Source organism: Aquarana catesbeiana, linkage group LG04 (genome assembly GCF_042186555.1).
Source record: "Aquarana catesbeiana isolate 2022-GZ linkage group LG04, ASM4218655v1, whole genome shotgun sequence".
NCBI classification, from domain to species: domain Eukaryota; kingdom Metazoa; phylum Chordata; class Amphibia; order Anura; family Ranidae; genus Aquarana; species Aquarana catesbeiana.
In genome coordinates this window covers 519,664,998-519,691,151 of record NC_133327.1, presented here as the reverse complement: position 1 = coordinate 519,691,151, position 26,154 = coordinate 519,664,998, and the positions used below count along the sequence as shown (strand labels likewise).

The 26,154-nt window shown below is 40.2% G+C and overlaps 1 protein-coding gene across 2 annotated transcripts in view; it reads left to right on the top strand.

Annotated features, from left to right (window-relative positions):
- The window catches only part of PLEKHG1 (pleckstrin homology and RhoGEF domain containing G1), a 345,448-nt gene that overhangs the window by 309,456 nt on the left and 9,838 nt on the right, over positions 1–26,154 (top strand). For both annotated transcript variants that reach the window (XM_073627782.1, XM_073627781.1), the window contains 10 exons: positions 6,084–6,266; positions 10,401–10,496; positions 13,195–13,281; positions 14,700–14,733; positions 16,968–17,063; positions 17,581–17,619; positions 17,723–17,745; positions 18,584–18,781; positions 18,994–19,110; positions 20,831–22,463. In XM_073627782.1, coding sequence (XP_073483883.1) covers positions 6,084–6,266; positions 10,401–10,496; positions 13,195–13,281; positions 14,700–14,733; positions 16,968–17,063; positions 17,581–17,619; positions 17,723–17,745; positions 18,584–18,781; positions 18,994–19,110; positions 20,831–22,463 — 2,506 coding nt within the window. The remainder of the gene's footprint in view (positions 1–6,083; positions 6,267–10,400; positions 10,497–13,194; positions 13,282–14,699; positions 14,734–16,967; positions 17,064–17,580; positions 17,620–17,722; positions 17,746–18,583; positions 18,782–18,993; positions 19,111–20,830; positions 22,464–26,154) is intronic.

Genomic DNA, 26,154 nt, shown 5'->3' with positions numbered 1-26,154 from the left:
TTGCTGCTCTTTATCAATGCTTGGGGGCTCCATTCGACACTGGACCATCCTGGCCCTATCTGTATACTTTTCCACACACGGGCCATACCAAGACCAAATTGATGACTATGAGCATCGTTTCCGTAAGAAACCTTCCTCTGTTACCTAATTCTCCAGAACCCTATGATTCTCTTAATCGAAATGTGGCCCGGCCCGAATAGAGCCCACCACTAAGTTCCTGGGGTAGTTCCTGTAGCCAATGTGCCTTTCAAGTTCTTCGGGCCCGTGGAACTGCTGACTGACTTGGAGTCCCCCAGAAGCTGCCTTATCTCCTGTTCTGGGCTTCTTGGTCTCCTCTGTCCCTGGCCTAACTGACCCTGTACCATAGAACTAGTTGAATTCCTCAATGTCACCTCATATTTTTAAAATTTCTTGTAATGCATACTATTGCTCTTGATGATAGCTGACTAAACATGGGTATTCAAGTGTTTTTTCAAACACTGATTAGATATATGCTATGTTCTTTTGTAACCTAAAATTTTAGGTAATCAATATACTACTATAGACGCTTGTGATACATGTACGATATATATGCCTGCTATGTTGTCGGGTTCACAACTCAGACCCGACCTCCCTCCCCAAATAGGTTTGGCACAATTTGTGCCTAGCACATGATATTTCACAGAGTGTCTCACTACTGCGGACACCTTAGATTGTGTTTTGAGACACCTTTCCCAGGTGTCCTCTGTTCTGTCCTCCTCTGTAACTACTTCCCCTTTTCCGTTTCTTCCCCATACGCCTTCCCCCTCTTTTTCTGGGACTTTCAAATTTTCTTTTCTTCTCCTCGCTCCACCATGGCCTATACGGTATTGTCTCACCCTTGACTAAAACTGTGTTCATACAATTTAAATGGACTCAATGTAGCCTCTAAACGTGGACAAATCCTATATCAAATGCATAAATGCCAAGTTATTCAACTCCTCTTACAGGAGACGCACTTTCAATCAGCCTCCACCCCTTGCTCCAACAGATATTTCAACAGATGGTCCCATAGTACTAATCCATCCCAGAAAACTAAGTGAGTACCTGTGGCTTTTCACAAAGCTCTTCCCATTGAACTGCTTGGTCATCTCTCCGACCCTCAGGGAAGGTACGTCTTTGTGAAATGTTTGCTGTGGGGAGTTAAATTTACGATAGCTAACATTTACTTACCAAATGTCAACCAAGTTCCATTAGCTTTGCAGTATCTGAAGATTCTATCTGAATTCATGGAGGGTAAGCTCATCCTCGGTGGGGATTTCAATACCCCCCTGGAGCCACTATTGGACTCCTCCACCTCAAGATCATGTATTTCATTCCCAAATTGAGGGCCCTGAAATGCACACTATACCACTTGCACCTTGTAGACGTTTGGAGGGTACTGTACCCTAAGGCTCGTAACTACAAGCACTTTTCTCAGGTACATCAGACTTATAGTCGCATAGACTATTTGATTGATCACAGCTGTCTAGACTGGTCTCCTGAGTGAGAAATAGACTCTATGATCTGGTCAGACCACTCCCCTATATACTTGACGTTCTTGCTCCCCTCCACACCTGTGAAGGAGTGGACATGGCGCTTGAACGACTCGTTGCTAGCTAACTCTGACTGTATTACACGTATATCGGAAACAGTCTCTAACTTTTTTGGGGACCACACACAAGTTACCACGTTGGTTTCCCATTCAATGGGAGGCACTGAAGGCAGTGCTACGTGGAACCTTTATTCAATTAGGATCTCGCCTGAAAAAGGAATGCTCAGCCGCTATATTGGCTGCAATTCAAAAGGTCAGAAACCTGAAAACTGACCATAAGTATTCCCCCAACAATCGAAACGCTCATGGAGGTTTCCAACGTCCGATCACATCTCATAGGTCTGTATGAGACCTCCGTGCGTACATTCGCGGACAAGCTCGCTTTCCACCATTATAAATTCCAAGACAAGTGTGGCAGGTCACTGGCCCGCTCCCTGCACCCAAAAGTATCCTCTACTTTCATCTCCCATATCCAAGGACCGCATGGAGAATCAATCTCCTCACCTTCTAAGATTGTGTAGACATTCCGGGATTTTTACCAATCCCTGTACAACATACCTGCGGTCCAGTAGTCAGGTTCCCCCTCTACTATAGAGGAGAACAAGTCCTCTTAGATCATGGAAACTGCCCTCCTCACTTTGGATGAGGAAACCGTTACCGAACTTGAAACACCTATTACAGCAGATGAAGTTGCGAAAGCCATTGCGAGTACACCAACTGGCAAGAGCCTAGGGCCGGACGGCTTTACCCCGAAGTTTTATAAACGATTTGCTCCCCTTCTTATTCCTTTCCTTACTAAAGTATTCAACTGTGTCAGAGGGCTCAGTGTTCCCTTCACAAACACTTGAGGCTCATATATCCCTTATCCCAAAACCAGAGAAGAACCCGACTTTATGCGCAAATTATAGGCCAATATCCTTGATCGGGGTGGATTTGAAGACCTTCGCTAAAGTGTTGGCCAACAGAATACAACCGTTGTTGCCCAGTTTGATCCACTTAGATCAAGTGGGATTTGTGAGTGGCTGGGAAGCAAGGGATAACACCCTGAAAACCCTTCTTTTATCCGACTATGCCTGAACCCACGATATTCCTCGAACAGTCGATGCAGAGAAGGCATTCGACCGAGTAGATTGGCAGTTCCTTCGGCTGTCTTTACAACAAATAGAACTGGGAGCCCACATGATCTTAAGGATAATGTCCCTCTACTCCTCTCCATCTGCTAGGATAAGACTGAACGGCTCTCTGTCGCCGGCATTCTCTATCTATAATGGGACATGACACGGGTGCCCTCTGTCTCTCCTCCTATATGTTCTCACCATGGAACATTTAGCTATTGCTCTGTGAAACAATCCCTCTGTGCACGGAATAACGGTCGGGCCCACTCAAACTAAACTTGCTCTATTCGCAGATGACCTGCTCCTATTTGTGACACGTCAACACTCGTCCCTGCCCTCAGTGTTGCAGGAGTTTCAGAGATTTGGGGAAGTCAGTAACTTTAAAGTACACTACAGTAAATCAGAAATTCTCAGTATTTCTTTGCCAAAGTCGGACCTACACAGACTCTCGACTGCCTTTTCCTTTAAAACTGGACTTTTTTTTTTCTTTTACCTCCACCCCCAACCATGAACCGCTTCCACTCTGCCTTCTGTAAGTGCCCCTTGATCAAAAAAAAGGCCTGTCTCTTCTGTTCCCTCCATGCACAGCTCCTGTTGTTTCTTTGCCCCAACAATCCACTACATCAAGTTTTAATAAATTAATAATATAATTAAACCCTGCGTAACTGGTTTCTTTTGATTATGCAATCAGAGCTTTATGTCCTGGTTCAGTTCTGCTCAGCTATGACTTGCTTAGGAGGAGTGGCCACCAACAAGAGGCTTCACTTTTAGAGGCTCAACCTAGAAAGCGTACATACTGGATCATTTATAAGTCAATAAATAGTTTATTCTAGATTAGGATTTTTTCTTCAAAAACACCACATAATGTGATTAAGAGCCAACCAGTTTAATTCACTAAGCTGTTTGCCTTAATGAACATTATTTTCAGCAATGCAATTCAATGAGTGCTTAGCTGAATAGAAATTGACACATGCATTATAACGTAGTGATATGAATGACTCTAATCTGTGCAGTACTAGAGCAGGAAGAAGAGAAGTATGTTAACATGGAGGAAAAAAATAAAGAAGACATGATTACTTAAAAAGAAGGAAGAAAAAAAATCCCCTAACTGGAAATACTATAACAAACGTTTTTACAGACAAGAGGTGACAAATCGGGGGAAGAAGGAAAATGGTAACTTAAGTGAATACTTGGTGTGCTTTCACTTTTAATGAGCCCAAATATTGTAAGATGGAAAAACTATAATAAAAGGCTTTGTAATCATTTTCCTACACTTATCAGTGTCTGTAATTATTCAGGCTTGGCCTGAGCCGACCCTGCAATTAGCATTTTCTAGCTTCTATGTGAAATAAGAGGTCAGACACACATGTTTCCCCCCCTGTGTTTGGGCAGCTGCACAGTTCATGTGTTACAAATACTCTGCATGATGTTGATTTTTATTAGAGCTGAATATATCAGCATAGTTTAATCAGCAGTGCTTATTTTCTGTTTAAAGATTTTCACACTTGCTTCCTGCTAATACTGTGATATATAAGCTGTTGTGTTTTTTGTTTTTTTGTATAAAAGGCAATATAATTGCTATGCCCTACTTAAATACAGGGTTTTTCACTTTACCATTGTGTAAAAGTATGAAACAGTTGAGCAGAGCTTTAACACTTGACAAATAATTTGCAGTAGTAACATTTCAAACAAAATAAAAATGAGTAAATTGCTTAGAAAAAATGCAGCGTAACTTTATAGAATAAAAAGTCTCTCTGTGTGTTTTTAAAAGCTTGTTTTCTGTTGGTTACAAAGTGTATGGGGAATACTGGGAAAATTGGGCTGTTGCCCCTAACAAACAGTCAGATGTTCTGCCATATAAGGTTCTCCTGGGGAATTACCAGGCCAAGTAAGACTGTGGTAGGGTTGGGCAACATTGGGCCATGTAGACCTCGTGGGGACTGATCAGGTCGTGTACTGTAGGTCAGTGGTTCTAAACCTCAGTCCTCAAGTACCCCCAACGGGCCATGTTTTCAGGTTTTCCTTTACTTTGCACAGCTGCTTTAATTCAATATCAATGACCTGGTATTGATAAGAGCTATTTTAATTAAGGGAAGTTTCCAAAACATGGCCTGTTGGGGGTACTTGAGGACTGAGGTTGAGAACCACTGCTGTAGGTCTTTTAGTGAAAGGGGGGGGGGTGTTCTTGATCAGGCTAGATTTGAATTCACTCAGTTAGAACAATGATAAAGCCGCTTGTCCCTCTCTAGGGGTCAATGATCCATCCACATGGTCCAGCCAAGGGGTGGGTGGGATGTATTTGGGCCAAATAAGCTTTTCCTAGTAGTTGGGGGAGTGGAGAGCATTGCTGTGATTGTCCTTATTGGCCTTTAACTAGACAAAAGGGTCTGTGTTCGTAGTGGACACTGTTTGTTTTTTTTTTTGTTTTTTTTTTTTTTAGTCAGGGCTGGTGATGGGGATGTGTAGGGCTCCCCTAAAAGTACCTTTCTACTTACAATTTTCTTTCGTTTAGTAATCTTATTTGAATTATATTTAAAAAAAAAAGTGAGGCTGTAAAAGGGGAAAAGGGGGGGGGGGGGCAATACCAATATGTCAAAGGCTAAAGAAGTTTGCCTAAGCAATCATTTTGTTTAATTATTTTACGTTGATGGAGTTTTCCACATTTGTCAGAGAAGCAGCTATGCATGGACACCAAAGCTTCATGATTTTGGTGTGCAGATTTCTTTCCTACTAGCTAATAAACTTATATCTGTCCAGAACTAGGAAAACCATACTCAGTGGATTGTTATGAATGGATGTCTTCTCCAATGTGAAAACACCAAGTGTGTACAGAGAAGCCTATAATATTGTGTTTTTCTTTTTGTTTTTGTTTTTTTAATCTGCATGTTGGTCCTAAAAAGTACTTCAACCCTTATTGGTGAAGGGAGAGATGATTTTCATGGTCAAAAGATGAAGGCTGATGTAGACAAATATGAGCCTTGCTCTCCCAACAACATTTTCAAATATGTAAATCTGTGAATCAGATTTTTTTTTTTTTTTTTTTTTTAGTGCAACTATTTGTTTTGTTTTTATTATTCATTTGCTACTTGAAAGGCGGTCATTTGTTAAAAACAGGCAAAGAATGGCAACATCTGCTTCTGAACAATTTTTTTTGTGCTGATAGTAATTTTTCGTCTACTCTTATATTAATATAAATCTGTGTTTCATTTATAATACAATAACTATATTTACTTCAAAACTAAAAGGTATACAATAGACAACTATTACACTATATTTTACCTGCTTGGAAACTGTGTTGCATGTTTCGTTTTATTACTTGGCACTGGAGATTTTTCTGTAGCCTATAATGTATATCTGTACACCATCTGTTCTAGTTAACTACCCCAAGTGACATTTCTATTGTGTTTCACTTACAGGAGATTCAGAGCCTGCTGACGAATTGGGAAGGGCCAGACTTGACAAGTTATGGGGAGTTAGTCTTGGAGGGAACATTTCGCTTTCAACGTGCCAAGAACGAGCGCACTTTGTTTCTGTTTGACAGACTTCTCCTCATCACAAAGAAGAGAGACGACACTTACACATACAAAGCCCATATCCTTGTAAGTCACAGCTCCAGAGCGCTGGCTGTACTCTTTCATGCATTAGAACAAGGTCTCCTTTGTGACTGCTTCACATTTTGTCTCTCAGACTTCTAGTGATTCAGTAGTCACATGAAGTCTCTAGTGTCACACTTAAAAAAGATTACTTATAAGAAGGGTATGACTGGAGCATGTGTCAGAGACTAACAGTCTGAAAGAATGACAGGTGTGCTAAAATCTATGGACCCCTCTTTATTTTATGGTGCATAATGCTGTTGGCTCTCTAGACCCACTGAAGGTCATTTGACCAAAATCAAAGGAGGTTACTGTGCACCTTTTAGGGGGGAGCTTGTCAAGGTAGGATACTAAGAGCCTTCTTGATTCTGTCATAACTTTTAAAGGTGCATACAGTAAAGGCATTAATGTTTATCTTCACTTTACTACTTAATGAATTCCAGGAAGAAAAGTTTGAGAGGCGCTGGGATTCTTATATTTATTCAAACAATTACATTTTCACATAAGTTTACTGGCTTGATGAAGCAGCCCCCAAAGCAAACAGGCCCCCTCAGTGAGTGCTAGAGAATGACTCAGAATGTAAATGGACACTGGACCATAAGGTGAAAGCGTCCAAAAATATTTTAATAATTCACAATTCGAACATAACTAAACAGCCATCGCATTTGGGGAGCAAAAAAAAAAAAGACCCCTTCATCAGGTCTTGGAACAGAGGAATAAAGACCTATAAATGACTCAAACAGCAAATTAAGAACCAGAGGGTATCTGTAAGAACTCGTGCTTCAGAAATTCCAGACCTATACTGTGGTCAATGGCAGTTACTACTAACTGCTGATGACCAGAATGTACAGTGGAGATGGAAATTATTCAGACAACCTTAATATTTGTCTTAGAGGCACAAAAATCATTTAAGTTCATTTTTTTCCTCATTAATGTACACGCAGCACCCCATATTGATAGAAAAACACAGAATTGTTGACATTTTTGCAGATTTATTAAAAAAGAAAAACTGAAATATCACATGTTCCTAAGTATTCAGACCCTTTGCTGTGACACCCATATATTTAACTCAGGTGCTGGCCATTTCTTCTGATCATCCTTGAGATGGTTCTACACCTTCATTTGAGTCCAGCTGTGTTTGATTATACTGATTGGACTTGATTAGGAAAGCCACAAACCTGTCTATATAAGACCTTACAGCTCACAGTGCATATCAGAGCAAATGAGAATCATGAGGTTAAAGGAATTGCCTGAAGAGCTCAGAGACAGAATTGTGGCAAGGCACAGATCTGGCCAAGGTTCCAAAAAAAATTTCTGCTGCACTTAAGGTTCCTAAGAGCACAGTGACCTCCATAATCTTTAAATGGAAGACATTTGGGACGACCAGAACCCTTCCTAGTGCTGGCCGTCCGGCCAAACTGAGCTATTGGGGGAGAAGAGCCTTGGTGAGAGAAGTAAAGAAGAACCCAAAGATCACTGTGGCTGAGCTCCAGAGATGCAGTTGGGAGATGGGAGAAAGTTGTAGAAAGTCAACCATCACTACAGCCCTCCACCAGTCGGGGCTTTATGGCAGAGTGGCCCGATGGAAGCCTCTCCTCAGTGCAAGACACATGAAAGCCTGCATGGAGTTTGCTAAAAAAAACACCTGAAGGACTCCAAGATGGTGAGAAATAAGATTCTTTGGTCTGATGAGACCAAGATAGAACTTTGGCCTTAATTCTAAGCGGTATGTGTGGAGAAAACCAGGCACTGCTCATCACCTGTCCAATGCAGTCCCAACAGTGAAGCATGGTGGTGGCAGCATCATGCTGTGGGGGTGTTTTTCAGCTGCAGGGACAGGACGACTGGTTGCAATCGAGGGAAAGATGAATGCAGCCAAGTACAGGGATATCCTGGATGAAAATCTTCTCCAGAGTGCTCAGGACCTCAGACTAAGACCCTAAGCGCACAGCTAAAATAATGGAGTGGCTTCACAACAGCTCCGTGACTGCTCTTGAATGGCCCAGCCAGAGCCCTGACTTAAACCCAACTGAGCATCTCTGGAGAGACCTAAAAATGGCTGTCCATCAACGTTTACCATACAACCTGACAGAACTGGAGAGGGTCTCCAAATCCAGGTGTGAAAAACTTGTTGCATCTTTCCCAAAAAAGACTCATGGCTGTATTAGATCAAAAGGGTGATTCTACTAAATACTGAGCAAAGGGTCTGAATACTTAGGACCATGTGATATTTCAGTTTTTCTTTTTTAATAAATCTGCAAAAATGTCAACAATTCTGTGTTTTTCTGTCAATATGGGGTGCTGTGTGTACATTAATGAGGAAAAAAATGAACTTAAATGATTTTAGCAAATGGCTGCAATATAACAAAGAGTGAAAAATTTAAAGTTGTCTGAATAATTTCCATCCCCACTGTATAAATAATAACGCTAACACAATAATAGAGCTAACACACCAAAGTAGCATAAATTGATTTAAAGCAAGTTAGTAAAATTTCACAAAGTACATCTCAAAAGATATATATGTAAAACATCATAGCTCCATGTCGCCAGGTTAACCATCCCCAGGAATCTATAGGGTTGATTTACTAAAACTGGAGAGTGCAAAATCTGGTCCAGCTGTGCATGGTAGCTGACCAGCTTCTAACTTCAGCTTGTTCAATTAAACTTTTATGATAAAAAAAAACCTGGAAGCTGATTGGTTTCTTTGCACAGCTGCACCAGATTTTACACACTCAAGTTTTAATAAATCACCTCCTGTCTTCTCTATATGACAATCAGAGGCATGTACTGTAATGCAGTCACTTGGCCGCAAGAGGTTCATAGCCAAAAGAATGACCACAAATACAAATAATACTTGTAGGTACAATAGCACTGTAGAGAAACCTGGTTTAGTCTGGGGTGAAAGATGACAACATTAGAAAGGGCTAATCTTTCCTCAAGTCCTGTTTTATGGCTACCGTGGTCAAACACATCTGATATTTCACTATTTATTTTGTAAAATGTTGCGAATATAAATTTGTTAATGCTACTTTGGTGTGCTAGCTAATGTAATAAGTGGATTCTTATCTTTTATAAACCTTACATTTTGGTGAATTTTTACGAAGAGATCACGTGAACATGAGACAGACACTGTTGATAAACAAAAGTTACTAAGGCAAGATTTTCTTATAAAAGATGACTGTAAATGCTCGCCTTTTCTGCTGTCCATGCTGCCAAATGACCCTACTGTACATACCAGTGATATTATCATGTCAAGTCCGTAGCATTTCAGGGATTGTCTATTTCCTTGGTCCCCCATGCCTCTCAATAGTGCCTCCTGTAGACCTGCATGTCACTACTGTCTCCTGTATATGAGGTCAGCAGAGAGAACCAGTGCGAGCTGTTGGGGATCAACGAGGTTGATCATTTCCCAGCGGGGTTCAGGGGACAATTTCCAAGTAAATTTTGCCTTCGTAACATTGAATAATGACAGGGTAATTTTAAGTACAAATGTATGCAATCTAAATGCAAGGCCAACAAATTCTTCCAGGGATTGATTTTACAATGTCTTCGTATAACAGTATAACGTAAACAGTGGTGAATGATGCACTGTAAGCTTTAGAAAGGAGCTTGGTATAGCTTGGCATATCTAAGTGAATGGAAGATGCATAAGTGTGAGTATTGCTATTCAGGCTGAATTCCACCCTCTGAACAATGTAAACAACAGGATGACAGCTGCTCAAAGTATGGACCCAACCACATTACTATACTGAGTATTCCTAATCATTTGGTGGTTGGGGGATGGACACAATCTCTTAATTAGATGCTAAAATAGCATCTAAAGGAATTGGTTGAGTCTGAAAACAGACAGCAGATATATACATACGATAGTGAGTAAATATATACAGTTATGTCTCCACTAAGATAAAATATAGGTTTGTTTTCCTGTTTTTATATTTGTCAGTTTAAGCTCATTTGATAGAACATAGTGAATGTCTTTTGAAACTCATCTGAAAGACTTTGATTTGACTTGCACGAAAGTTATATCTCAAACATACTTCCATAGTGTTGAACCAAGTGGGTGTTTTTTTTTTTGTTTTTGTTTTTTGTTTTTTTATATATGAGAAGTACCACTTATTAATATCTGTTTGCCTTCCTTAGTGTTGCAACCTTATGCTGGTGGAAGTGATTCCAAAAGAGACCCTCAGTTTCAGCGTGTTTCACTACAAGAGCCCCAAGCTTCAGCATACTGTACAGGTAATATATTTGCATTCAGTCTTTGCTACGTGACAAATGAGATCAAAGCCCAGAAAGGTCATTCTACTAATCTCTTACAGGAAAGACTGAAGAATCTTGACATATGTAATTAGTAGGAGATCAGGATATTACAAGAGCACTACAGAGAAGTACATTATTGCCTTCTCTACAGAACCTACTTAAAATGTGGCTCCAGTTTTGTTGGGGAAAATAAATCTTTTACAGGTGAACTATACAGGATGCAAAGATTTTAGTGAACTTCTTTGCAGATTCTTTTCATTCTGTGTTCTTAAAGAGGACCCCCCCCCCCAACACACACGCACTCCTGTCCCTACTGTATAAACCTGTAAATAATCAATAGAGAGGAATTAATTATACTTCCCTATATCCTTGTGTCTTTTTCTGCCTACTTACTTTCTTTGTCCTGCCTCTGTGCTGCCTGGGTCCCCATTCCCATGTCGCCATTTTAAAAATGTCTATGATATCGCACATGTGCCCGATGAAGCACTTCATCCTGTGCATGTGCAGTACGATACTGCAAGTATCTGTTGGGGGGGGAGAGCCCTCATGAGATCTCCAGCAGAAGCATATTTTTTCCTAGGAAATGAATGGAACTTTGAAGGGCGCATGCACAGTATGATAATACTGCGATGTCTCGCAGTTTAGGTTCAGGAATTCCCTAAAGGCAATGGTAACGCTTCCTTCCCAGGGGCCATCTGTGTAGCCGGGGCTTCGTCACCACTGCCTTCAGGGATCCAGGAAGTGGAAGAGAAAAAAGGTAAGTAAAGCAGAAAAACATAAAACATAAAAAAAAGTGTAAGTTGATTTCACATCAACATAAAGAGATGCATGCTGATGTGAAATTTAGGGAAAGAGGAGAAAGCCCCGCTTTAAGAAATGTTTGTCGGAAAGAAGGCCTTTTTTCAAAAAGCTATGTATAGGTACAGAGAAGGTAGTAACCATTGAAGTGTATGTAAACCCCGACAATGAACTTTTTGTATTTGCTCCCTTTTGGTCTGCTAAGCTTGAAAAAGTTTTGTTAGATCTGCTCGATAATTAAAAAAAAAAACTTGATATTGCCAGTGTACTGTGTCCTCTGCTGTTATCTCAAGCAGTGCTATGAATCCGACTCAGTTCTCCTTTGTGAACCTCAGAACACCTCCAACTATGTTATAGAAATGAGGCCAGGAGGAGGTTTTCTGTATAGTACATTCCCTGTCCTAGGGTGACAATGGTGCTCCTTCATAGAGGTGCTTTCACCCTAGGACTGAAGGGGTACTGGAAAAAAATAAAGTTCAAAAGCATGAAAAATGAAACAAATGCAACAACTACATCTAAGCACTGGTAAGCTTCTATATAATCCTTTTTGTTCTTGGGTTTAGATTTACTATAACAAAAGCATATCCAACCATCCAGAAAGAATAAAACAAGGCTGTCGTGTTACTACAACCTTTCTAAGGCCTATTTCCTACATGTGAGAACAGGTGGCATAAATACTAACCCTGTTAAAATGTACACAGGTACTCAGTGGTTTGACAGCTGTCTGGTTAGTGTTGGTGTGCAGGCCCAGCACACTTGTCAAAATAGTGATCAACTGCTTGCTGTGACTACAACAACTATTATACCTAAAGTAGCTTTTGAGGCAAACCAGTCGCCTGCCAGGCAGTGTTTACTGCCACTTGAGTGCAATAACAAAGCTATTTAAGTTTACGTTTTTAAAGGACATCTAGCCACCACTTCCATCAATTGACATTGATGTGGATTGCAATAGGCACAGAGAAGTCACCCCATTGCATAGTCTGTACTGGAATTACCCCGTCAGACACTGTCTACAAATGCATCTTCCCCTTTGAAGTTCTAGGCTTGTACTCAACTTTGACCAATTACAATATATTATCCCCCTGGTTTACTGCAGGAGCATGAAGGATATAGCTGGGCCTCTTAGATATCCACTGGGCCCTAGGCTTCTGATAAGGTTTCCTTGTGGCTATTGTTGCTTTATATATGGCAATGAATGGGATGAATGACTGGAAATCCTAGACATGTGAAAACGAGAATGAACTTGGACAAGGGTGTGAGTTAATGACTGTGCAGTGTGAGTTGCTTGTCCACTACCACAGTTACCATCTAAAAAAATTGCATTTAATTTTTAAGAAATATCTTACCACTTGGGTACTAAATACTTGTGACACTCAGACTCTGCAATGACCAAATTCTTTGTTCATGACTAGTTAGAGTTTGAGAGAGGTTAAAATGCAACATAATTATTTTGAATTTCCCAAGTACTTCAAAGTTACGTTTTTCAAAGTTACAATGTTCTACATCCAGGTCTATGAGCAAGCTGCGGGGCAAAAAACGGTCAACTGAGACCTAATCAAAACAATAGCACTGTAAATACATTGTGCAGTTTTTTTTTTTTTTTTTTGTGGTATATGAACAAAAACAAATAAAATAAAAAATCTGTGTGTGTGTATGTGTATACATATATATATGTGTGTGTATATATGTGTATATATATATGTGTATGTGTATATATATATATATATATATATATATATATATATATACAGAGAGAGATGGATATATAGATATACATATACAGAGAGAGATAGATATACACCTTCTGCTACTTTCTATTGGTGATGAATATCGCCAGAACATTTCATGTCCATCCTCTTAACAGATGTCATTTTAACAGGCCAAGTCTCAACAGGAAAAACGACTCTGGATTTTGCATTTGAAAAGGCTGATATTGGAGAATCACCCTGCTAAAATACCAGCCAAGGTTTGTGCACACACCTCACATATTTATGCTAAAGGAGAAAATGCTGCCTGGGTGGCTGATTTATGAAAACTGGATTAAAAATATAGTTGCTTGCTTCTCAAGGCACAATTTGTGTATACGTAGCTAGGAAAATGCGCAATGGGGGTAGAATTCCCTGCTACATAGCCCTACTTGACCACAAATAAAACCTAATAAAACCTTTTATTTGAGTAAGGATATTTCTGTTGCTATTCCCTATGCAGCATTGAGGTAGCATACTGTCGGATTATGTAATTAATTGCATATGCAGTGTGTCCTACTGTGGTTACTCCTATAGAGTAAAATAATCATAAGACATAGGAGAGCTTCATATGGCGTGCACTTGCAGATGTATGCAACTGAGACCTTGAATCCATGAATTTAGGTAAATCGATCCCTTTTGCTGGCACTGAAGGCAGTGTGATGGGTAGTAACCAATCCAGTTTATCAGCTGAAATATATCATCTGAAAAAGGTTTTAACCCTATCTTTACTATGGTGTTGTCTGATCTAGTTTTTAAACACAACTCCAGTGTGCTTTAATTTTTTACATAGTTAGAAATTGTTTACACTAGAGGTTTACATTTCACCTTTCAGTTTATACATTCAAAATACACAACTTTTAGTTTTGGAACGTATGAGGTCAGTAACAATCTAGCTAAAAAAATAAAATCCATTCCAAAGTTTATAAGTAAGGATATACTAGATATGGGTTAGTAGTGACATCTAGTGGTATATATTTGCATAACATAGTTTATACATAACATATAAGCTACTAGTGATACTTAGTGGTGTATAGACAGTATTTGCATAGCATAGAATTTTGTTTAATTTATTTCTGCACTATTCAGGATATATATATGACATATGGAAGTATAACGTATACATCCATATAAAAATTTACACAACAGATGTGAAAACTGTATCTAAAATGAAGAATTTAATCGTTTTGGAGAGTTGTACATAAACTTCCATGGGAACATTCCATGAAGTGGCCCTATGTGTATTTTGTACTCCATATTAGTCTTTTTGGCGGAGCTTCCTATGCAGACCAGTAACCCCAACCCCCCCCCCCCCCCCCCCCCCCCAGAAGTTCTAGTCAGCCATTGGTTTGGTCCTGGCTGAATACCTTTTTAAAATTCAGTGGATGTCCTTTTTACTTTTGGGGATTAGTGATTAACATTGTGTATATACAGTATGTAGGTCTACCATTTTATTTATTCAATTTTGCGTTCATAGAAAACGATAAGCATAACTGGAAAATTTAAAAAAGCCAAGAAAAAACTTTTTAAAAACGTGTTTAATATTTATGTATGACTGTAAGTTACTATACTGGTGTGCTTAGTATTTATGTAAAGTTGACAGATATCCTAAACTCAACATGAATCATTTCATTTGTAGGCAAAGCAAGCTATTCTGGAAATGGATGCAATACGTAAGTTTAACTGTGTGCTCTTATGTGCTATTAGCATCTGCCATTTATATCATTCTTTCTTACTTTGTTTTTGCTAAGGTCTCATGCACATGGGCCTCCTGCGTTTTATGACCTGGAAAATATAAATGCACTTTATACTTCCCGGATCCATTTCTCTTGCATTTAGATGTGCTTTTAAAAAAAAAATGTATTTTCACATTTACATGAATTTACAAGTGTTAAACTGTGGAAAACCAAGCTAAGCAGCTCCAGGATGCACACACCTCTCAGACTAAATGCTGCTGAATGCATAGATATAAATTCAGCCATAGCAAAGCATTAGATGCTTCCAGGAGCCTTTAAAAATAAGCTTCCAACACCTCTGGATGCATGTATTATGATACCCATGTCCTTGCACACTACTTATTATTATGTTATTAGCCTTTTTTGAGCTTCAGCAGCTAGGAGCAGAAAAAAATAGTTTTTGTAGAGTTTCTTGGAGTGTTTTTCCAGCAGAAACGCTCCTAAACGCTACTAATAGTGTGTTTTAGCTTTTTATTATTTTTTTATTTTTTGCCTTTTTTGCCTTTTTTTTTTTTTTCTTTTCTTCCACACCGGGCCTATTCTGGCACTCCTCTCCTACATGTAAAAATCATATTTATTTTTGCTAGAAAATTACTCAGAACCCCCAAACATTATATATTTTTTTAGCAGACACCCTAGGGAATAAAATGGCGGTCATTGCAACTTTATCTTGCATGGTATTTGCGCAACAATTTTTCAAACACGTTTTTTTTTTTTTTTTTTAAACTGTTTCATGATTTAAAACAATAACAAAACAGTAAAGTCAGCCCAATTTTTTTGTATAATGTGAAAGATGATGTTATGCCGAGTAGATAGATACCCAACATGTCACACTTTAAAATTGTGCACACTCATGGAATGATGCCAAACTTCGGTACTTAAAAATCTCCATAGGCGACGCTTTAAAATTTTTTTACGGGTTACATATTTAAAGTTAGAGGAGATCTAGTGATAGAATTGTTGCTTGCGCTCCAACGCATGCGGCGATACCTCACATCTGTGGTTTGAACAGGGTCTACATATGTGGGCGGGACTTGCGTGTGCGTTCGCTTCTGGGCGCAAGCTACCGGGGACATTGCCAGAGGCGTTTTTAAATTTATTTTTTTGTACTTTAATTTTTTTTTCATTTTTACACTTTCTTTTACATTTTTTTTTTTTTTTTTTTTTTATCACTTTTATTCCTATTACAAGGAATGTAAACATCCCTTGGTAATAGGAATCATTCGTGACAGGTCCTCTTTATAGAGAGATGCGGGGTCAATAATACCCCACCATCTCTCCTCCAAGCTGGAAAGCATGAGATCGGAAAAAAATCCATGATCTCATAACGTTACGCCCGGGCCTCCGACGGTCATAGAGATGACTGGTGACCATCTGGTCATCGGAAATCTCTTTGGTCGTCATCCGGCGGCGGACGATTCTTTCTCTGGGTCCCTGATGGCACAGGAGAGCCCAGAGAAACACCGGATGACCCCTCCTGTCGCCTGTAAGAACGATCAATCGGCGGAACTGCTGCTATGATCATTCTTATGGTGCTCAGAATCGCAGGCTGAAAACAAGGATATCTGAATGATGCCTATAGCTGCAGGCATCATTCACATATTCCCACTGAAAGTCAAAGATGTCATATGCCGTCCTTGGGTGGGAAGTAGTTAAAACCCTCTTAAATGCTCCTACAGAAAGCTATTACAAGCGTTTTTTTCCCAGCATTTTTTTTTTTTTTAGCTTAAAAAAACGCTAGTGTGCATGGAGCCTTAATGCACTTTCTCATTTGTTTAAAGTGAAAATTTTCTTTAATTTGGAAGCCATTTACTGTATAACATAATAGAGTTCGACTCCAAGGTATGCACAGCACTTAAGATGAGATCTGTGGTATCCTTTTGATAAGAATATTAGACATGATTGCACCTTCAAAGTCATTGTGGGCATTATAAAATATACTGTAGGTGGATGTACCAATTTGTCAACAGTGAAAGGTTTTCTGTCTTTTTTTTTTTGGTTTCGTATACTTGAGCTAGAAGCCAGAGCCTTGGGGAAACCTCTTTGCATGGAGAGAGTCCTCCCACACATCCATTCAATCGCACTAGATTTTGCTCTCCTTTGTTTCTCAGTTTTCAGTGTTCATGTATTCACATGGCATATCATTAATGCAAACCGTTTATGTAATTTAGATCACCCTGGCTTCTCCTATGGTGCAGAAGGGGAGAAGAAATCCACTACAAATTTGAAAGAAGACTCCATTTCAAGTAGAGTCAGAAGAAAGTCCGGTAAGAAACAAATATTTAGTTCTATAATTTTATAGAACTAAGTATTGAGATGCTGAGACACGCAATTTATGTAATCTTGATCAAGTGTATACACTGGCCACTGTGATGGCCATTGAATCCAATGCTTTGGCAGCTTGTGAAGACTACCAGACTCCTCATAATTAATTCCGAAACGGCTTTGTCAACTGCCTAAGTATTTCACTGCAGTATCTTTATGCCTTAGACAAGTTTTATACATTGACCTTCCTGATGATGAACTGTCATGACTGTAGGCTTTAAATCGTAAAGAGCTATTTATAGTAAAATGAGAAAAAGTTATTTATATGACTGAACATATGTGCGTCGAAATCACACATATGCTTTATATTATAAATAATAAGCACCATATGTGCTGGGGCGGACAGCACAGAAAAAGTAAAAGTTGCAATAGATTTTAATAAATGCCTTAAAGCCAATTAATTTCTCGTGTTTTACCATTGCTTTAGAGCACATTTTGAAAAGTATTTATTTTTTTCAGAACCATCCTCAAGCCTGCATAAAGTAATGAATCAAAATGGTAAGCTAATAAAATTGTAAAAAAAAAAAAAAAAAAAACCCTAAAAAAAAGCTTTTCCTAATGCATTTTATTGTGGTCTCACTTTTTTTGCTTTGTTTTTCAGATATGAGCCCTGAAGTTCATAAGGTAAGGTTACAGTAGTTGTAAGCAATGGTTGTTAGACAAATGTATTTTCTGATCTCATGTCTCGTCTTCCTTTACTATGCGGCCTCAAGAGTTGGTGACGTGTGTGTGTGTGTGTGTGTGTGTGTCTTGCAATGAACATGGCATAACACATATGGTATATGGCCATTATCATTGTTGATTTATTTTAGAAAAGGCAAATTTGTTTTCATTAGGATTTACCACATTGTGAGTCATTGACCCAGGTATATAGGCCAAGGCACTGGTGGCATCAACACCATAGTGGGCCCACATGGCTGCTATGCAGCCCAGACCAAGGAGGCGGGTGGCAGGGCGCCAAGCATTAGAAGCAGTGGGTCCCTCTGCCCTTAAATTGTGCCCCATTCATTCAGCCTTTATTACTACAGACTCACAATTGAGTGACAGCTCAACTGAACGCTGCTTTCATTTGTAAGCAACCGGCTAACAGATGAAGTCCTTTATTACTCTCCTTTTCAGTGGCACTGACTGAGACATCATGCAGAGCATGGTAGAGGAAGCGAGTAATGGAAGATTTCATCTGCGGACTGTTTTTTACAGTTGAAAGTATTGATCACTTGAATTGTCACTGCAATCACTCACAAATCCATGGTGCTGGAGGTCTTAATGAATTCGGAATCATTCATGTTTTATATGCCTGAGTAGTAGGTGAATGTTATTTCTATTAAGCAAGGAAATTAACTCTGCTAGTACACTCTGTATGCTGTTGGTTCTCCATTCTGCACAAGGCTCATTCCATTTACCATGTTATACATTCAATATTCATTCTTTTTCTGTGTCTTTCATTTTGTTTATTTTTTAGCGCATCAGTGTGCAGGGCAGTCTGCAGTGTCAGGCTGCCAAACAGGGGTCAAGGGAGCGTCTTCTGAAATCTGGCCTGCGAAAAGGTGCCAGTGTGGGTGACAGCCAAGAGTTCTTCCAGCAAAACTATAACAGTGAAAATCTGTGTCTAAGGCCAACAGGACAGACTGATGCTGATGATGAAGAGGAAAGTGAACGGGTGTGTTGTATATTCAACATAAATATCACTTTAATATCATTTTTGAATATAATATAAATATATATAGAGAGAGAGAGAGAGAGAGAGAGAGAGAGAGAGATCTATATAGATAGATATCTCTATCTCTATCTAGTAGATCCTGTTTGTTGTTCGTTTTGAATTTGAATGAATGTAGATTGCTTTATTTTAACAAATATTATCTTGAATTCCAGAATATGCAACACAGTTCTCAACAGAAGGCAAAAAGTGGAAGAAAACGATTAAACAGTCAGGCCTCCGAGAATGTTGAGAAGCGTAGAAGTATTAACCTCAGCCTATGTGACAGTCAGGTTAGCTTACATCCTTTCTCTGAATGTTTTGGGAAGATTTGCTAAATGAAGGGAAAAAAATATGTAAATATGATTGTCAAGTAACCGCTTGTACACTCGAATTAGTAAGTGCCAGAACCAGCCACTCGGTGGATCCAGCCAAATGTGCAATCCGAGAGGCGCCTCTCGGATTACACATTTGGCTGGATAAACCAGGTGCCGGGTCAGGAACTTAACAATATGAGTTTACACGTTATGTTTATTTGTATGGGGGAATGTGTTTTTAATAAAAAATGTGGTACTCAAAGATTGTTACAGAGACCTTACAGAGTAGGGGGAGTCCATGGCTTCTTTTGCAACAAGCATATTTTGACCTGTTGGCACCACAGGGCCAATAATATCTGGCGAGTTCTTATTCACAAGAGGCATATGGTGACACCTTTGGATTGGCACTGGGAAGTTCTTTCAAGCATGGGCACAGTGTAGCACACTAGGTGGGACTATATGACATGGACTTTATTATGCTGAAGCATTTTATTGTAAACTGAGACAAAAGGTTTTTGTTTTGCCTTGCTTTGTTTACTCATACACCTTTTTTTTGTTTCCTATTGTTTTTTATTGCTGTCTGTATCCCCATTAGGGAGATTCATCCATTTTATTTGTTATGTTTACTGTTATCATCAAAAGTGAAAGTAAAAGAAAATCCCAATTTTTGCTTTGACATTGGAACAAGAATAGATGGGAAAATCTTCCAATGGGGTTACTAATTCTGGTGACCAGCTGGCATTCCTTTACTTTGGAGGGATTTCCTCTCACCCATTTTTGGCTCTGGGACATGAAGTGAAGTGAAATCTCCACAATGAAACACAAAGGGTGGAAACAAAATGACAGATGTTATAGCCCTCCCTTACCCCTCCCCTGTTCTCAAGATCAGTTATGGTACGGCACAAAACCAAGCGTAGCACATTTGTGGGGATGTAAAATAACTTTTCAGACTGTGCAGACACAGAGAGAGCATAGTGATGTTTTTATATGCATCCTATGTGCTTGCTCTCTGATTATGCCCTACAGTAGAGTGAAGATTGACAGAGCCTATAGTATTTGAATGCCACTTGAATAAAGTTTTACTGATTAACATCGTAGTTTGGTTATACGGACATTTTTGATTTGTGCCGAAAAGGGAAAACAAGATGAGTCCTCATGTAAAGCCGATACCTGCAGCTGGTAAAATGAACCACAAGGAGCCTCAAGGTGGTATCATTATGTTAAACAACTATTTGCTTGGTTATATGATTTGTAATGGCGTATGTTCAAATGTGGGTATACTTGTTAAGGAATCCCTAAATTCAGAACCATTCCACACATGGCAGTTTGTGTTAGATGATTTCACAGCACACCCCCATCAGAATCTTCAGTAACTATTAGTTTTGATGGGCCCTGCTCCTGTGTCTGCGTTAATATCTTCTAAAAACTATGATAAACCTATTGAGATACAGTAAGTCTGGTCCTAGCATTTATGGTAAACCCTTTGCAACTCCCATACATGTCTGAAGCAAAAAATATTTGTTTTTGGATAGGACAGATAAAATGATACATTGTAAAAACCGAATTGGATAGATACAGGCACACAGAATAGACTCTATTTCTCTCCACTTACAGAAATCTTTATGATGTGTTATTATTTTTCATATGTTATAGTATCAATTTTAATTCTTGTTGTATTTGTGTTTTCTGGTTTTAGAGTTCCAAAGACCAATCAGATGAAGAGACTTTGCAACTGAGTGCTGACCATCGGTATTCAACATCTCCTCTTCCCACAAACATAGAACAGGGTATTTCACAGACAAATTCTTTGATTATGAATATTCTTGGAGGAGCTGGTGCACTGCAGAACATCTGGACTGATCACCAGATTAGACAGGCCCTCTTTCCGCTTAGGCGATCACCTCAAGTCAATGATGAAAATGATGATGACTATCAGATGTTTATGATGAATGAATGCTCCAAATTGGAATCAAGGTCACAAGAGGAAAGAGGTGCATCCAGTAGACCATGTAGCTGGCACTTGGGCCTAATGCAAGAAGACGGTGCAAGCAATTCATACTGCAAAGTTGTCAGAAGAGCAAGTAGTGTGGGAGAGAATAAAACACATTTGCGTCACTCAAGAAGCATTCAAAATAACAGCAAATACCGTTGTGCGGTTTTAAAAAATGTTGAGCCAAATTCTAAATTCTCTTCTCTTGGTTCATCCGAGGAGTTGACTATTGATGACATTGAACATGTTTATGACAACATCAGCTATGATGATCTCAAACAGATGGGAAGGAGAGATGACTCAGATTTTCTGATTAACCCAGTGAGTGATACTTTGCATCAAAGCAATGACAAAATTAACCTTCACTCATTAAAAGGACCTGAAAGGAACAAGTCTGCTTCAGTGCTAAACAAAGAAAAAGTGATGCTTAAAAGGGGAACATCTCATTCAAGCTCCCAAGAGCTCAGAATAATAGAAGAAAACATCTATGACTCTATATGTATACAAAAACAATCACTGGAACAAAAAAGGAAAAGTCAACAGTCCAAGAGGAATAGCTTTATGGGCTTAGATGGAGAATTTCAGTGTTTTGATGCCACAGATCATTTTGTGTCTGAAGATAGCCTACAGTTTAGTGAGGATGAATCCTCAGACCATCGTGTGCCAGAAGGAGATGAGTATTTTACCCAGTTTCAAACTTCTTCAAAGTTGGATTCGGTTGCCCATAAAGCTGCAGCAGACAGGCTATCAGAAGAAGTAGATAAAATCTGGAATGATTTGGAAAACTACATAAAAAAGAACGAAGAAAAGAAAAATGAACGCTTGTTGGCCTCCTTTCCTGTGAGCAAAGAAGATGTGCGTGAAAAGAAACACATACAAAACCGGTCTCGTTACAGCAAAGAATATTCATTATCATCACTGTGCTTACTAGACAGTTCACCTTTGCCACGGGCAGTAGTAAGTAGGAGTCCCAGTGTCCATAAAGAAGAACTGAGTCCTCCAGCTTCTCCTAGTAATTCGGTATTTAGCTTAAAAAGGACTTCTCTAACTAGTGAGATGAGTTTTGTGGAGTCACCCTACTTTTCATCTCAGAGCACTCTAACCTTCTCTGATAAAATGAGTGCTGCAAGTGCTGCTCAGGGATTAGATAGTGCTGAAAAATCAAAAAATAAGGTCTTTACAATGGCAAAAGAATACAGCCAGAAAATCAGAAAAGCCAATCAGCTTTTAAAAATGAAAAGCCCAGAGCAGGAGCAACCATCTTGCAAATCACAAAAGCTAAAGGAGAAAGACCTTGCAGCTATAATGGAAGAAAAGAAACAAGGTGGTACAGCGATCGGTAAGCATTTTTTTTTTTTATCAAACAAATACTTTATTTTATCGTACATCATGGGACACAGAGCCTTAAGTAATTAATGGGTTTTAGGCCACCTTCAGGTGATGGACACTGGTTATACCCAATCCAGAAATCACTCCCTATATAACCCCTCCTCCTTCCAGGAGCACATCAGTTTTTTTGCCAGTGTCTAAGTCACGAGTGAAGATGTGCTCTGAGGAGCTCCAGGAGGGATCCATGCTGGATTTAAATAGCCTCCATAAAGACCAGATCCATCCAAAGTGCCACTAAGGCCTAAAAGGATGGTACCTGGGGCCTTGTATCCAAAGCACAAGGTTTTGCCTGTAATGCCTCTCTTTGTAGGGCTGGAACTCAGGGCTTTGGTCTTGCTACATTACCTAGCTTTCCTGGTGGGGTGCTTCCAAGGGAGTTGGAACCCCGATATCTAGGGACCCAGTCCTTGAAGGTTTGCTAAACGCAGCCCACCGTGATGGGTGAAGGTTGGATTGTCTGTTAATTCAGCAAATCCTGTGGCAGGGATAAGGTAAGGGAAGAAACTTGGGTATTAAAAACACCTATGTATTCTTCCATTAGGGAAAAAATGTTGTCATGCCTTAATTCTCCACTAGAGGGAGTCTATACACATACCTTACTCTGTTGTCTTCACTGTAAAGCTCAATCTGTGTGTGGTCGCAGCAGCGTGTGCAGGGAGATTTTTATCAAGGTAAAAGAAATCTGCAAAATGTTTTCTTTCTCCCTCCTGAAGGGACCAGAGGGTTAGGGGGACATCAGTGCTGTACCCTCTTACATTACCCCCCCCGCTGCGGGGGGGGGGGTGCGGAGGCCCCGCTGGTACTGCTAATGTTATTACTGTTTGCTGATATTGTTATGTGCCTGCTGCTGGACGGTGCTCTGCCTCCCCTCCCTCCCCCCTCGTGTTGTCTGTAGACCCGAAAACACCACGCACAAGCGCGGGAACATTTTTAAATGTAAAAAGGGGTGGAATTTTCCTCTGAGGGGGCTGGGCCTAAGCACGGTGCCGTGAACATCCACGAGGACGCACGGCAGGCTAAAACCAATAAAACTATAGCTGGGACAGTCTCTCCTCAGCTGACGAGGAGGAAACAAGCAGCCTGCAACACAGGGACACAGGAGCTGTGGGACACATGAGGGTTGCAAACTGGCATTCCTAATACAGGAAGGAACCTTTTTCCCAGCACTAGGCTGAACTTTATAGCGGCTTTAAATGTCATGACTATATTCAGCGATTAAGCGCAATTTGTATAGTGCCTCTGTTTTTGCACTTAGGACTATGCCTACCAAAAAAGACACCACAAAAAAAGTAAAGGTTTCACCCCCAGGCATTTGGATCTCGAGTCGCATTTCCACGCTGTTATCCTCGCCTGAACTACCAGTTATGGCAAGCCAGGGTGAGCCATTGGAACAAATTGATGGTGCAACTGCTTCTCACATCTCAGCCCCTGTATACGTGACTGAAAATGACCTTGCCTCCTCCCTGCAGGGTCTGGAAGGAAGATTAGCAGCTTTAATCGCATCCTCCATTCAAATGATTAGGAAGCGTGCTAGATCCCCCTCCCCCACTCCAGAACCTTTGCAAGGGGAACAGTTGGCTCAGGATGAGGTGTTACCCTCAGTCAATCAGGAGGAAAAACAAACCGATGATTCCTCTGTGGAGGAAACAACGGTAGATGAACCTTTTTCAGCTTCACAATCTGAGAAATTGCTGATACAAACTCTTACGGAGATTGTTCGTTCCACTTTCATGCTGCCCCTAACGCAGTCTCCTGAAAGCTTGGTTTCTTCCTTGGTTCCTTAAAACCTTCTCAGCCTTCACATGCGTTTCCTGCACATGCATTACTAGAACAGCTTATTTTGGCTGAATGGGATCACCCGGATAAGCATTTTCTCCCTCCTAAGAGATTTTCAATTCTCTATCCCCTGGAGGAGAAATTCGCCAAAAAATGGAAAGTACCAGCAGTAGACGCTGCGATTTCCACTGTGAATAAAGGCCTAACTTGTCCTGTAGACAATGCACAAATGCTTAAGGATCCAACAGATAAAAAGTTGGAATCCCTGTTAAAATCTACTTTTTCCTTGGCAGGTGCCGTTACTCAGCCTGCAGTCGCTGCAATAGGCATCTGTCAATCACTAAAGGACCAATTTAAACAGGCCCTTAGAGAGATTCCTGCACAACAAGCTCAGGAATTGGCTGAACTACCAAAAGCATTATGCTTTGCCATAGATGCCATTAAAGATTCTATTCACAAGGCATCCTGCCTTACGCTTATGCTTGTGCATATGCGTAGAATCCTGTGGTTAAAAAATTGGTCAGCTGAAGCACCATGTAAAAACCTCCAAACTGGGTTCCCTTTTCATGGGAAGTGACTATTTGGAGAAGACTTGGACAAATATATCCAAACAATTTCTAGTGGGAAAAGTACTCTTTTGCCAGTCAAAAGAAAGTATAAATGCCCTTCATTTAAACAGGCTCTTTCCCCTGCGCCAGGGGCTTCCGCCTTCAGGCAGTGGCGACGGCCTCCGCCGTCAGACTCTAGAGGAAAACCTCAGGGTCAGACCCAAGCTCAAAAGTCCTGAGGTCGGAAACCTGCAAAGCAGAATCCTAAAGCCTCATCATGAAGAGGCAACCCCCCTCACCAAGGTGGGGGGAAGACTTCTGCAGTTTTCAGAAGTCTGGAAAGAGGAAATTCAGGACAGATGGGTCATCTCCATGGTAACGCTGTAGTACAAGCTGGAATTTCGGAACTTTCCGAAACTGACCTCGCTTCCTGAGGTCAAGCATTCCCAAAGATCCAGAGAAAAGACCAGCTCTGTTTCAGGCACTAGACCGATTAATATCTCAAGGGGTGATCATACAGATCCCCACAAAAGAGCAAGATCTGGGGTTTTATTCATATCTTTTTATGGTACCAAAACCAAATGGGGATGTGAGACCCATTCTAGATCTAAAAAATCTAAATCAGTTCCTGAAGATCCGCTCCTTTCGCATGGAGACGATCAGTTCAGTAGTTTCTATCCTTCTAGGAGGAGAACTTCTGGCATCAATCGACATCAGAGATGCATATCTGAATGTCCCTATATTTCCCGCTCACCAAAAGTTTCTGCGGTTCGAGTTAGAACAGCAGCATTTTCAGTTTGTAACCCTGCCCTTCGGGCTAGCCACAGCACCCCGTGTGTTCACAAAAGTGCTGGCCCCACCTCTAGCCAGGTTAAGGGCACAGGGCATAACAGTCGTAGTGTACCTAGATGATCTATTACTAATAGATCAGTCAGTGGCTCGTTTGGAGCAAAGCGTACGCACTACAACCAATTATCTGGAAAGTTTGGGTTGGATTCTCAACCTAGAGAAATCTTCCTTAATACAGCTAAAAAGGCTGGTGTATCTGGGTCTGATCATAGACACAGCCCAGGAAAAGATGTTCTTGCCTCAGGCAATAATCAACTCCATAAGAGAGCTTGTGTGGATGGTCAGGACAAAAGGCAATCCCTCAATTCGCCTTTGCTTAATGTTGCTAGGAACCATGGTGGCTTCATTTGAAGCAGTTCCCTATGCCCAGTTCCATTCAAGATTGTTGCAAAACAGTATCCTGTTGACTTGGAACAAAACAGTTCAAGCTTTAGACTTGCCAATGGGGCTGTCCCCAAAAGTGTCCCA